The sequence below is a fragment of the Haliotis cracherodii genome, unplaced genomic scaffold, assembly GCF_022045235.1.
Source record: "Haliotis cracherodii isolate W230 unplaced genomic scaffold, xgHalCrac1.p SCAF_7, whole genome shotgun sequence".
NCBI classification, from domain to species: domain Eukaryota; kingdom Metazoa; phylum Mollusca; class Gastropoda; order Lepetellida; family Haliotidae; genus Haliotis; species Haliotis cracherodii.
Window position 1 is genome coordinate 3,739,459 of NW_027266330.1, and position 14,257 is coordinate 3,753,715.

General features: G+C 39.4%; 1 protein-coding gene and 1 long non-coding RNA gene across 6 annotated transcripts in view; one reads left to right on the forward strand and one right to left on the reverse strand.

The window, feature by feature from the left end:
* The window catches only part of LOC139448242 (apicoplast pyruvate carrier 1-like), a 43,680-nt gene that overhangs the window by 27,596 nt on the left and 1,827 nt on the right, over positions 1-14,257 (reverse strand). For 2 of the 5 annotated variants that reach the window (XM_071229765.1, XM_071229766.1), the window contains exons 2-3: positions 13,860-13,958; positions 11,882-12,071 (exon numbers count right to left, since the gene is read on the reverse strand). The exons of 1 other annotated variant lie outside the window; for it this stretch is intronic. In XM_071229765.1, coding sequence (XP_071085866.1) covers positions 11,882-11,997 — 116 coding nt within the window. In that variant the 5' untranslated portion in view covers positions 11,998-12,071; positions 13,860-13,958. The remainder of the gene's footprint in view (positions 1-11,881; positions 12,072-13,859; positions 13,959-14,257) is intronic. 2 more of the 5 variants (XM_071229767.1, XM_071229764.1) reach the window with 1 other exon arrangement.
* LOC139448260 (uncharacterized) lies at positions 1,365-8,732 on the forward strand. The gene is made up of 3 exons (XR_011652063.1): positions 1,365-1,463; positions 1,761-1,843; positions 8,329-8,732. It is a non-coding gene; the product is annotated as an uncharacterized lncRNA (long non-coding RNA).

A 14,257-nucleotide genomic window follows, 5' to 3' on the forward strand; every position in this document is an offset into this window, starting at 1 on the left:
CACGACCATCGGTTTCTGTCAAGCCCAAGAGATGCAACTATGTACAGCAAGTTGTGGTGCCTTTGATAATTAGGCCATCCCTGCCAACAGGTGATAAAGAACAAGCAAACTGAAGAAATATTTGCAGAAGAGCTACATGAACATGATGAACCAAACAGAATAATTTCAAATATTTACCACTCACTGCTACTCTTATCTTGTTCCTCATTGCTTCCCTTTTTCCATTGATGCTGTGCAGATGACTGACTCATTCGTTCATCCAGACATTCTGCAAAAATTAGTAGCATTCACATTACAGAAATATCCAAACTGTACATGCTGTACATTGAATTCAATTGAAAAGGCCCCAGTTGAGTTTCCAACTTAGAACTGTCCTTATTAAAATATTTCATCCCAAACATTCAGAGATAAAACATAATCCCATATTTAACAACTGTCAAACAATTATTTGACAACAAAGCCAGGGTCATTCAACATACACTTTACATAGGGAATCACTTGTTGCAAAAAAGGTCCTCGCCAAGGTCAGAGTCATTCCATGAAATATTGAATTATTTAGTTATGAAGCTTATACAAAACAAGGACATAACAGTGTAATTATAAAAATATGTTAAGCGTAAAAAAAGTAAAGTCTTTGGTGGCCATTATTGTAAATTATAGTCTGTATTAGCATCCCACAAAAGTTTAGAGTTAATAATCGTTCCTAGATCTTTGTACATTTCTTCATTATCTATAAAAAGCGGATCTAATTTGGATCATCTTGTTTTGACCACAAATCCATTACGCCCCTTATGCAAATCCTTGTCGTCATAACAAACAGTTGACCATAATACTAAAAAAGGACCCTTGGCGTTTACGGTAAAGTATGTAGAGCAGGAAAATATCTAAATCAATCCGTTCCATAAGATCTCTGCACGGAAATCATAAGGTCACGAAGCCCTGCTTAGCTGCTACGTACCTGGCATCCGCATTTGCTGCCAATCGCCTTTCCAAATACTGTTGACTTCCGCGTTGTGGATGGCTTAGAGGAACTTCGGCCGGCATTTCCGTGGTGGAGGTGAATGAGAACAATGTATCGATACACGAGGTAAGCTTATCGTAATCAAGCATCACAGTGTATATCGATACACGAGGTTTGTTTACATCCATGTTCTAAAATGGCGCCCTGGACCGCAGGGGAATATGGGTAAATTGGCTTGTTCCGGGTTAACACAAAGCTGGGCCCCCGTCTCTAATATCACAATATTGTTTGGCGCAAGTTGACGACGCGCATAGGGAGCCGGGAACCAGTTTAACACGACATAAGCTGGTTCCCGGCTCTCTATGTGCGTCGTCAACTTGCGCCAAGTTATATTAGAGACGAGGCCCAGCTTACACTGAACACGATCGGTCATTTCGTCAAGATTGGCCAAATATTGAGATTGCAGCTGAGGTAATGCTGGCAGCTGAAGTGACACATTAAGGTAAGGAATATGTGAATATTACAATGATCACGTATTAAAGTAATTTACCACATGTAAGCCTGTCACATGTGACACATTAACTTTCATAGCCAACATGTAAGTAAATGTATCAGGATATAATTATATTTTTATATAACAAGTAGCCTGTCTTTCATATATTAGTATTTGCTTATGTATTTAATGAAGAAATATGTTTACTTTAACTGGATAATTTGTATGCTAATGTGACTCACTGTCTTGTTTCATTTACTCCCTTTACTCTGTGAGATGATTAATAGCCTCAACATATTTTTCCAGATGTGAAGAATCAAGAACAGCTTAATGACAGGGAAGTTTTGCATCAGAGATCATCGTGAAGTGGAAGATAAGACATTTTAAGGGTATGAACATTTTCACTTGAACTAGCTGAACAATAACCATGATGACAACTTTATCATGGGGGAATTTTGGGTGGTGGGGTAGCCTAGTGGTTGAAGCGTTCACTCTTCGTGCTGAAGACCCATGCAGGTTTGATTCCTGCCACATAGCTGCGATATTGCTGAGTGTGGCGTTAAACATCAAACAAAGCTAACAGCCGCATACATACTCACATGGGGATTCCAGGTTGAAGTTAGTCCCCATCAACATGATCAACCTATGCTAGTTGTAAGAGATAACTTAATGGATCGGCTGATGAGGCTCGCTGACTTGGTTGATCCATGTCATTGTATCCCAATTGTGTGGATGGATGCTCATGATGTCAATCACTGGATAGTCTGGTCCAGACTTGATTATTAACAGACCGCCGTCATTTAGCTGGAATATGGCTGAGTGCAGAGTTAAACAACAAACACCAACATGATTCTACAACCTGCTCTTGTGGATACCATTTTGAGGATCCTACACATAACTTCTTTTCGGGTCTTAACTATTGCAATATGTTCTACTACATGTGTTTTAAACATATATTATTTTCATTGGCTTATCTAAATGATGCTCAAATACAAAATAATTATTAATAAAATACTAATTCTATACTATTTCAAACTATCAATTGAGCAATAATGTAATCATCTGATTATGATTAGATAATGAAGGAGAAGTCCATATTGATTAAATCTACCAGATTCTGAGATAAATGCACGTATTGATTGATTTATTTCAATGTTTTCCCGTACATAATTTTCAACAATTCCATATAAAGCTTTTTTATATCCATGCTGTATAATAATACCTATTATTTCTAATAATAGCATAATTTGGACACACAAATAAGTAATGAATGGTATTTTTATAACAGGTGCCACACATGCGGGATAGGTCATTTCACATGAATCATTTTTATGTGAATTTAAATCACTACAAGCTGATCTGAGTCCTGAAAGGAAATGCCTTCGATTCTGTGAAAATGGAAATGCTTAAACATCTCCCAATATTAACCATGCTATTACAGAATCTGTTCACTTGTTTGTGTATGTAAAATATTTTTGAACGATTACATCCATCTAATGATTGTTTGTATGTGTGATGTGCCAGTAGAGGTATATATGTACAAGCATGTGCATACGCGTATAAAAATTATGTATGTTTGGCTAGGTACCAGTATATGAATTAGTTGTTTTGTGCGACTTGTATATTAGCATCATCATAGTTTCAACAGACAGTTTATGTATATCAAATGTTAAATGTCTTTGTAGGGAGAATTGCATATCAAAACTGTCATTATTTTATTACTTATGAGTAGAACTTTTTAAGTACCTGGCAAGATACATTTCCTTGGTCCACAGAAACATGTTACTAGTAAACTGACTTGTCAGTGTGGTTGGAAACTAACTAAGCTGTTGTTGTTGTTGCATTAGGTGTTTAAGAGGTCGCCTTCTGCATAGGCAATTTCGGCTGACCTGTCCCTCTTTGGGACTCCTGTGTGTGAGAAGGGTTCACATATCTATTGTGATTTCGGTGTTCACATAATTTCTGTTTTTGCATTGATATGATTTCTATTTTCTTATATTGATATGATTTCATTTTTATCCTTGGCTGCTCTGTTTATATACGTTCGAGCAGCTGTCCATCTCTCAGAAATAGAGTTAGTTTGGCCTTCGCTATTGCATCTCTTGGCTTTAGGAGATCTATGACAGATAGCGGATCTAACTGCAATTCTTGTTTTAACCTAGCCCGGGCTGGGGCATGGTCTTGACATTCTAGTAACAGGTGGTCAATGGTTTCAGCCTGATTGCAAGATGAGCAAACCTTGTCATAGTGCTTTTTGTGACCAAGTCTGAGGCGTGAGATAGCAGTTTCAATTTTCCTTTCATTTGAGTATGAGTTTGGCTTTTGTTGGACCTTGGGTTGAATTTTGTATAGCCATCTGCCGATCTTACTTGCGTCCCATTGGGCTTGCCATCTTTTTGCTATGGAGGCTTTGATTTTGCTTTTTATCTCTAGTTTACTAAAGGGAATAGGCTGTATATCCGCTTTGTCTAGAGCTAGCTTCGCCAGTGAGTCTGCTTTTTCATTTCCATGAATATCTATGTGAGAGGGGATCCAACACAGCTCCACCTGTTGCCCTTGGTCCGATAGTTTTGTATATTCGTATAGAATATTGTTGACTGTGTTTGGCCTGGAGTTTGAGTTTCTCCCACTGATGGCCTGAAGTGCACTTAGCGAGTCTGATAGGACGACTGCCTTTGCTTCCGGGAGTTCCGGTATGAGTTTGAGTGCATGATGAATTGCCTCCAATTCAGCCGTGAATACTGACTGACCATCAGGCAAGCGAACTGAATGTGCTTGGGGTTTGGAGCTGTGGATATGGATCCCGTAACCAGCACTGTTGTTGATAGGATTCTTGGATCCATCAGTGTATATATGGGCCCAGCTGTCCCAGGTAGTTTGAATTTTAGTGATAGCTAATGATCGTAGTAGGGTTGGGTTTTCTCTTTTAGTGACTTCTGATGTTAAAGCAGTGTCAACTTTGGGAGTTTGTAAAGTCCAGGGAGGGTGTAAACCTTTGTAGTGACTTTCTGGAGGCTGAATGTCATCGCAATTGTGACTTCGAATGAGTTCACGCACTAATATCCCAGATGGCTTTAGTGAGGGATTTTTTTGAGCTAGGGCTTCATCTCGAGCGTTTTTGTCTTGCCATATCATTTTAACCAAAGGGTTTGATGTTCGTCCCCAGAACGATAATATTGCCTGCTCTCTTCTTAGTTTCAATGGGAGTTCTCCTGTTTCTACTTGTAGTGCTTCTAGTGAGGTGCCTGTCGCTGCGCCTGTGGCCAGCATTAGGGCTTTGTATTGTATTCTGTCTAGGCGCCTCAAGACAGTATTTGATGCTGAGTGAAAAGCCTCACAACCATAGTCAATTGCAATTCCTGTCTTGCAGGAAGCTGTCTATGAAGTTTGCCATGTTCCCTTCAACTCCATTTTGTGATAGTTTTGAGAGGAGTCCGTCATGCCATACCATATCGAAGGCTTTGCTGAAGTCCAGAAATACTGCGGCTAGGTATTGTCTGTTTAATTGGGCTTTTTTTATTTCATTTTCCAGTCTTAGAATATGATCTAGACACGAGTGTGCCTTCCTGAAGCCACTTTGGTCAGGTTTTATGTGATTGCCAGTTTCAAGATGATGCATGAGCCTTTTAGTAATGGCTTCCATGGCTTTGCACATGTTTGAGGTGAGTGAGATCGGTCGATAGGAGTTTGGTAGGGATTCGTCTTTCCCTTGCTTTAGCAGCGGGATAACCGCAGCATGTTTCCATGCTTTTGGGACTTCTCCTTTGGACCATATCGTGTTATACAACTCAGTGAGTAAGCCTTTGGTTTGATCAGGTAGGTTTTTCAATATCTCGTAGCTGGTTGTGTCAAGACCAGGTGCTGTGCCTTTTCTATGTTGTATCGCATCATCAAACTCTGTCACCGTAAATGGTATATTGTATACCAGATGCTTGCTTTGCGGCCGTTTTGAGATCTTAGGCATAAGCTTTTTTTCCTGTTTGAATTCTTCGCTGCAATTTGTGTTGCTGCTGACAGATGAGAAGTGCTCAGCTAGAATGTTGGCCTTTTCTTTGACTGTATGGGCGTTGGCTAACTTGGGAATTTTTGTGGGTTTCCGCTTACCCCTGATTGCGTGTATTTTGCTCCAGACTGTTTTAGCATTTGTTTTCTCATTAAGGGATTTGCAGAATGTCTGCCATGACTCTTTTTTAGAATCGTCTATGAGTTGTCTTACTTTCGGACTGGCTGCTCGGACTTGGGCAAAGGCTGATTTATCCCTTTTTGACCTATTTAGGGCTTTCTTTCTCACTCTCCTAGCTTTTGCTATTTCCCTGTTCCACCATGGTACCGGCGTTTTGCCAGTTTTGTGGTCTTTTTTTGGAATTGATTTTTCAGCTGCGGCAATAATTGCTGAGGTGAGATTTTGGCAAAAAAGGTCAGGATCATCCGAGGCAATTTCTGAGGACTTGAATGATAAACATTCCTTCCTGAATTTAGGCCAGTCAGCCTTTGCATAGTCCCATGTGGGCTGAGGATCGGGCTGTTCCTCTAATTGTGGTGGGCTACCTATGTAAGTGAGTATAGGAAGGTGATCGCTTCCCCAAGTGTCGTCATGGACTTGCCATTGGCAATGTGAGGCGAGGTGTTTGGTGGCAATTGTAAGATCAATTGAACTCCACGTGTTGTGGACTTGGTCATAACTGCCGTTGTTCAGAGTTATGAGATTGTCGTCCTCAACCCATTTCTCTACCATTTTGCCGTATTTGCATGAATCATTCCTGTCTTCCCAAAGAGGGCTGTGGGCATTAAAGTCACCAAGGATTATCCCATTTTTGCCTACTATTTGAGCTAGTTTTGTTAACTAAGCCGTCACTACTCAATTAAGTAATTAACAGATAATTGCAAGTGATAATACCCACCTGACACTAATTGCCCTGTTAATCCCTAATCCACCATGAGTTGACATTGAGTTCATCTTGCTAATGAGCTGTTGTGAGCGTAACGAGATGATAAACATCAAAGGTGGGGCAGACTTTGATCAAGTGTTCTGTAGAAGAGATTATGTCATTTGTTTAATGTTTATTTAGGATTAGCTACATCCCTTGATCCTACCAAGACCATACTTGAGATTATCAGACAGTTTGTCTGGATACAACCTGATGTCTCAACTGTACTTATTGGATTCTGCCTTGTAGCGAACTATGTGTGTGACAAGGACTTTGACCACTCTGTGCAGATGCATAACAATGCACTTGGGATATGATTCAATTGGGGTATGATTCAATTATGTCACACAAGTCAAAGATGGGTTCCACTGTATTTAGAAACAGACGATAGATGCAATACTGTGTAACTTTATAACAATCAAACGAGTATTCAAATAGGAATACACATATATTTACAATGACCCTTGAAAAGTTCCAAAACCAAATAGAACTACTTAAATTATGATTACACTTGACCAATATATTTGGCAGTTTTTCCCGTTATTGTTAATCTTAATTAAAGATAGGATAAATGATAAAAATATGATAATGAGTAAAATCATTATCATATTTTTCTAATCATTGGCGGATACAGCTTTTTTTACAGCTATTTATTGTCTTTGGTGGTAATTTATACAGAAATAAAGATTTATTTTCGAAATAAAAAGGGGGGTGCGCACTACAGCACCTCCCCTCTGTATCCGCCCATACTATTGCCAGCAGCCGAAATAAGGTCCCCTAAATGTAATATACATAGTTTTTAGTCGATTGTTTTGGTGGTTCTTTTCAGTTGATTTTTTGTATCAGTGTCTATTTTGGCCTACCAATTAATGGTAGATATTAAATATCAATGACAAGTGAGATAATTATTTTCAATGTGGCTCCCATTGCAACTGAAGCAAGGAACGATTCAAATTAAGCCTGATTCAGCTGCTACATTTATATGTACTTGCTTCTCTAATCAGTAATTCAATCAGTTGTATAGTGACTTGATATTTGGTGAAAATATCTGTTGTATGAAATCCTAATGTTACTTACTTTTGTATTTGAGATGATATTTGTATTTGGTAGCCTAGTGGGTAATGCGTTCTCCGAAGCACTGGGTTCTGTTCCCCACATGGGTACTGTGTGAAAAGCCCATTTCTGGTGTCCCCGCAGATATATTGCTGGAATATTGCTAAAAGCTGTGTGGAACTATACTAACTTGCACACTCATTATATAATATTTTGAGATCACTTACATGACTTGTGCGATTGAAAGTTTTGATAATTATGAATACCGTATTCGACAGAATAAGCGCCCAGGACGCTCTCAAAATTTCGTGCTTTATGCTGGCAGCCTGAAATGTTAATGTACGACAAATATATTTGTCCAGAATGAAATTCCCCATAATTAAGGGTGCATATCACACACAAATGTGTATTATATGCAAATAAATAAGTCTTGTATACATTGATCAATTGGAAAGGTTGCTAATTGGGATTGTTAACTAGCCAATATATTAGCAAATATTCCCATGGACGCTTATTAGAGCGAGGCGCTTATTACATCAAATACGGTAGTTCTGTTTTTATGTATAAGAACCTATTTTATGCAATTTGCATTGCCTTGTTTACCCTTCCTTATGTTTTGATGTAATGCAAACATTTGAGAAAAATTCAGGTGAGCCTGCCTTGTGGCACTACTGGAATTGTTTTCAGAAGATCAATTACAATTTTGTATTTTCTGTAAAATTTACTGTTTGCTATGGCTTTTTTACATTGGTTAACATGGTTTGGTTAACAGTTGCTTGATAAACTGTCATTACCTTACTCATTGAGAAACCAACTTTTTACCCTTTGTCAATATATGTGTGTTTCTTATATTTTTAATAACAAGATTTTAAAGATGTTATAAATTGTTTCAGGCACCTGGATTTCACAATGACACCAGATCAGACAAGTCATACAAAGGACTCTCAGGGTGATGAATAATCCTCCCCAGAACAACTAGCAGGTTCACCTCAGAAAGTGATGATTCTGAATGAATAATGCCACATCAGTGTGATTCTGTAGGTTGTTTTATTACGACATTAAAGGAATTAATACCACAGCAGTGAGACTATGTTTATGTGGTGTACACTGACGCTGACTATACAAATCTGAATGACTTTTGTGGTTTACTGCACAAACATAATTGACTTTAGATATTCTTCTCCCTTGAAATTCTTCTGAGATTTGACCGATTTGTTTATTTAGAAAATGGCATTGAAGCATCTGTTTCTGTTTTTGAATGTTCTTGCAAACACCTTTGGTTACTGAACCAATGAAATGTCATAAAATCAATAAATATGATTTGTTATCTTAATAATTTTTTTTGTTTTGCTTCTTTAAAGAAATATGATATTGATCATTCATAACATAGGTGCTAACATATATCAAATATACTAATGCCCTGAATGTTTTCCTACAATTAATACAGCTCACTGAATGAAGTTTTTAGTTCCATGTCAGTAGAAAAATTACATTGATATTTTTATGTACCGGTACTTTATTAAGTGTTTTCTGTGGATGCACCCATTTGGGTTAATGATATTCTGTTTCAAACTTCAATGAAACTCGTCTGTCAAGATGTAACAAGTACTGATACAGTTCCAAAATAATCTTTTAATCTCACCAGGAACAAAGGCCCAAGTGAGCACATAGCCAATGACTTTCATTTGTTTTGTCAGAGTGAATATGGTGTTATGTCACTTTATGAGCAAAATTCCAACAATATCATGATGGGTGACACCAAGCAATGTACCGATGTGGTGAATCGAGCGCTTCAACCACGAGAAGCTAGAACAAACTGGGAATATGAAGATGAAATGTAAGGATACCATCATACCAGGATTGAATGCTTTTCATTTAATACGCTGAACATCTAAAATGAAATATATATTGATTTGAAAAATGTTTTCACCAAAAGTACCTGCCCATAGATCTCAACTTTAAGGGGATATTTACAACCAAAATAACACAGAATATTACTACAGCTATCTGCTATGCCCAGGCTAACATTATTTACTAGGAGAAAGACATCTCGAAAAATTGCATCCGGATACCTGCCGGATACCTTCAGCAATGTTCAATTTTCATGGTTAGTTTCCAATATATTTTTAGGTGTTTCACACTTAATTGAACAAAATGCACCCCCCAAATTGTGACATGTTTTGGGAAACTCAGAATGAGGTATCCGGTGCCGGATCCTTGGACACCCAGTTTCAGGTATCCGGTGAGGTATCCGGTGCCAGATACCCGGATTCCAGGTGACATACTTTCAGGTGAGGTGTCCATGCCGGATACCACGGATCTGGTATCCGGCTTGGTTTCTGCCACCGGATACCCGGACGCGTTTTGGGTAAGTGTCCGGTGGTATCCGGCAGGTATCCGGATACCGGAAACTGCATTTTTTTTGCTGTGAGAGGTAGTAGTTTAAACCTTTGTGGGTCAGGTTGTAGCTTAACGACAGAGATATTGTAAACGTTTGTGCGTCAGGTGGTAGCTTAACGACAGAGGTATTAGTGTAAACCCTTGTGTGTCAGGTGGTCGCTTAACGACATAGAAAGTAGTATAAACCTTTGTGTGTCAGGTGGTAGCTTAACGACAGAGGTAGTAGTGTAAACCTTTGTCTGTCAGGTGGTAGCTTAACGACAGAGAGAATAGTAAAAACCTTTGTGTCAGGTGGTAGCTTAACGACAGAGATGTTGTAAGCCTTTGTGTGTCAGGTTGTAGCTTAACGACAGAGAGAGTAGTAAAAACCTTTGTGTCAGGTGGTAGCTTAACGACAGAGATGTTGTAAGCCTTTGTGTGTCAGGTGGTAGCTTAACGACAGAGAGAGTAGTAAAAACCTTTGTGTCAGGTGGTAGCTTAACGACAGAGATGTTGTAAGCCTTTGTGTGTCAGGTGGTAGCTTAACGACAGAGGTAGTAGTGTAAACCTTTGTGTGTCAGGTGGTAGCTTAACGACAGTGAGATTAGTATAAACCTTTGTGTGTCAGGTGGTAGCTTAACGACATAGGTAGTAGTGTAAACGTTTGTGTGTCAGGTGGTAGCTTAACGACAGAGGTAGTAGTGTAAACGTTTGTGTGTCAGGTGGTAGCTTAACGACAGAGGGAGTAGTGTAAACCTTTGTGTGTCAGGTGGTAGCTTAACGACAGTGAGATTAGTATAAACCTGTGTGTGTCAGGTGGTAGCTTAACGACATAGGTAGTAGTGTAAACGTTTGTGTGTCAGGTGGTAGCTAAACGACAGAGGGAGTAGTGTAAACGTTTGTGTGTCAGGTGGTAGCTTAACGACAGAGGTAGTAGTGTAAACGTTTGTGTGTCAGGTGGTAGCTTAACGACAGAGGTAGTAGTGTTAACCTTTGTGTGTCAGGTTGTAGCTTAACGACAGAGATAGTAGTGTAAACCTTTGCGTGTCAGGTGGTAGCTTAACGACAGAGGTAGTAGTGTTAACCTTGGTGTGTCAGACATAATTGCAGAGTATGGACTCTATCGAGTGTTTACACGAATGTATCCCCGTGTTACGGGTATTCGGACCCTTAAAAACATTCGCAGTTTTCTCTCTAATCACATGACTAACTGTAAAACATCCCATTCTATTCTCTAAAAAGCAAGTCATCATCTGAGCATCTTCAATGCCAGTGTGATCCTAAATCCCCAGTTATAACGCAAGTAATAGCAATAAACATGACCGTCCGAAAACGTATGACGTCCGAAGACCTATGATCCGAAAACACTTTGATAACATAGAAACATTGCGTGGCATGATGACAAGCAGTGAAACAGTGACAGTGTGACTTGACAATTCATATGTTGATCAGATGTTTAAATAGTCGACCTCATGAACCAGGAGCCCTGTGGAAAGCGCAGAGTGTTGATGTATCTGTTGTTTAAATAGTCTACCTCATCACGTGAACCAGGAACCCTGTGGAGAGTGGAGTGGGTGTGGATGTATCTGTTGTTTAAATAGTCTACCAGGAGCCCTGTGGAGAGTGGAGTGGGTGTGAACCAGGAGTTCTAATAAGAGTGCAGAGTGTATGGGGGTATCTGTTGTTTAAATGGTCTACCTCATGACCCAGGATCCCCATTGAGAGTGCAGTGGGTGTGAATGTATCTGTTGTTTAAATAGTCTACCTCATCACGTGAACCAGGATCCCCATTGAGAGTGCAGTGGGTGTGGATGTATCTGTTGTTTAAATGGTCTACCTCATCACGTGAACCAGGAACCCTGTGGGGAGTGCAGTGGGTGTGGATGTATCTGTTGTTTAAATAGTCTACCAGGAACCCTGTGGAGAGTGGAGTGGGTGTGAACCAGGAGCTCTAATAAGAGTGAAGAGTGTATGGGGGTATCTGTTGTTTAAAAAGCCTACCTCATGAACCAGGAGCCGTTATAAGAGTGCAGAGTGTGTGGAGGTACTGTTGTTTAAGTAGTCTACCTCATGAACCAGGATCCAAGTAGCACGGTGGGTTTTAAGCCCAGGGTCCGGCTGATGATCCCCCCGAGAAAGATGGCTGCTCCTTGCCCCATGAGGCAACATGCGTAGACCCACATACTGTCGCCATAGTCAATGTCAAGGTTGGATGTGTTGTTACGTAAGTATGACGTCAAGTACGGTGTCAAGTTACCTGTAAAATCAGAACAATCGCATCCAAAAGTGGGCGTTATATGACGATCGGTATTAGAAGAAAAAGGTGCAGATAATTGACGTGGGGATTATGCCAAACTTACTTACTTATGAAAATTAAGGTAACTATTTTCAAAGCTTGCACATTTTATCGACTTTCTTTTTGAGGCTGAACATAATGTTATTATATCATATAATAGTTGGCCACTCATGGCTCACTCTCCCTTCAGTGTTTTATTGTACGATAAACAACAACCACGAGTCTTTTATGTCTTAAAAATACTAGTTTTTCAGTTGAAACATTGAGATACAATTTAATAGCGTTTTCACTTTTAAATTTGACTTAAATTATTTCCAGATAATTTGACTCAACGTACTTTTGGAAAACGATTATTTGACCTATTGTGCTAGCTTCCATCTCAGGACTTTGTGATTTGCGTAAACTGCATTTATGCATATGTTAGTATGTGGGTAACATGACTGAAAATAAACTTTTTCCATTTATTATATGAGGAGAGAAATGAAAACCAACAATTGTGAAAATGTGTCATATCAATAGTGAAGCTCTTCAATTCCAGTCCGGAAGAAGTTTTCTGAAGTCAACCTGAAAAACCCATTCACGGCAGCTTGTGGCCATCGTTGTCGTCATAGCGCTTACCACGAAGGTAGTCTTTCAGTTCAGGAAACAGGTGGAAATCACTTGGTGCCAGGTCTGGCGAGTATGGAGGGTGAGGAAGCTCTTCGAGCCCACGTTGTGGCACAGCAGCCTTTGGGAGGTGTCAGAGTGAGTGAAAATGGTTTTACGCAACTTTTAGAAATAAGCCAGCAATATCACGGTGGTGGACACCAGAAATGGGCTTCACACATTGTACCCATGTCGGGAATCGAACCCGGGTCTTCGGCGTGACGTTCGAACGCTTTAACCACTAGGCTACCCGATCGCCCCTAGAGTTGTGTGAGAAAAGACATTGCTATGAAGTAGCAACAGTCAGCATTCCTCTCCGCTTTTCTTTGTTAGAATTATCAGGCGATGAAGCAAATCAGCATAGTAGGCACAGGTAATCGTCTTTCGTCTTACTAAGCAGTCAACAAGGATCACACCCTTTGCATCCCAGAATACAATGGCCATAACTTTCTTCGCTGATCTTGAAAATTTGAATTTCTTTGGTGCCGGAGAAGTCGAATGGTGCCATTCCATTGATTGAGGTTTCATAACCAGTTACTAATCTCTTTTTAAATCCTCTTCAATTAGCTTTAACTATTCTCTGGCAATGTCAGTTCTTTTTTCCTTCATCTCAGAATTTAGAAACATTTGCACCGAGCGAGCAGATATCTTATTCATCTATAAAGGTTCATGAATAGAAGTTTCAGTGAATCCATGGCTCAGACCTGTGTCAGCAATGGTAATACGTCTATCTGACAGTATACGGTTTTCTATCTTGGTTGAATCTTCACTGATGGAACTCGGGGGACGTCCACACCTAGGGTCATCATCAAGACTTCTCCCAGCCCTAAACATAGCTGGCCAAACTTGAACAGTGGAATAGCAAGGACACTTATCCCTATACACCTGTAACATGGGATCATTATTTTCATGCGGAATACTTTCTCTGAAGTCAAAAACTTGATGGCTGCCCGGTACTCGTTCTTTTCCATTTCTGTGTCCATGTGGACGCCTATCACTTCCACCTGGCTGTCACTAATATACAAACGGCCTCAACAGACCAAATACACTTGCATTGAACGATTCAAACAATGTACTACATAGAAAAGTTTACTAATAGTTTACCTTAGCTGAAAGTTAGTCAGCCTTAGAACATTTTGACCAGCCCTCGTATTGTGGGAACGAATTTCAAACATTGTTATGTTTTATTTCATCACCCAATGACTGAAAATGATAAAAAGGAAAGTTAATGTATTGTTTTTATTTCGTTGTGCTTATAATCCTGTTTATAATTTTGAATCCCCACCCTTGTCCAAAATTCGCTTTCCAATATATGTTCGCAGAAAACGTTTATTGAATAAAATTTACTGATCAACATAAAATAGACATTTACAACACAACAATCTTTGAATTTTGCATTCAATAAACCGATTTTAAAATAATATTTGATATTGGAAATTTTGATATCTAAGTGTACATCTACCCGTTTTAAATTAAGAAAAATCTCGAAACTTCAAACCATT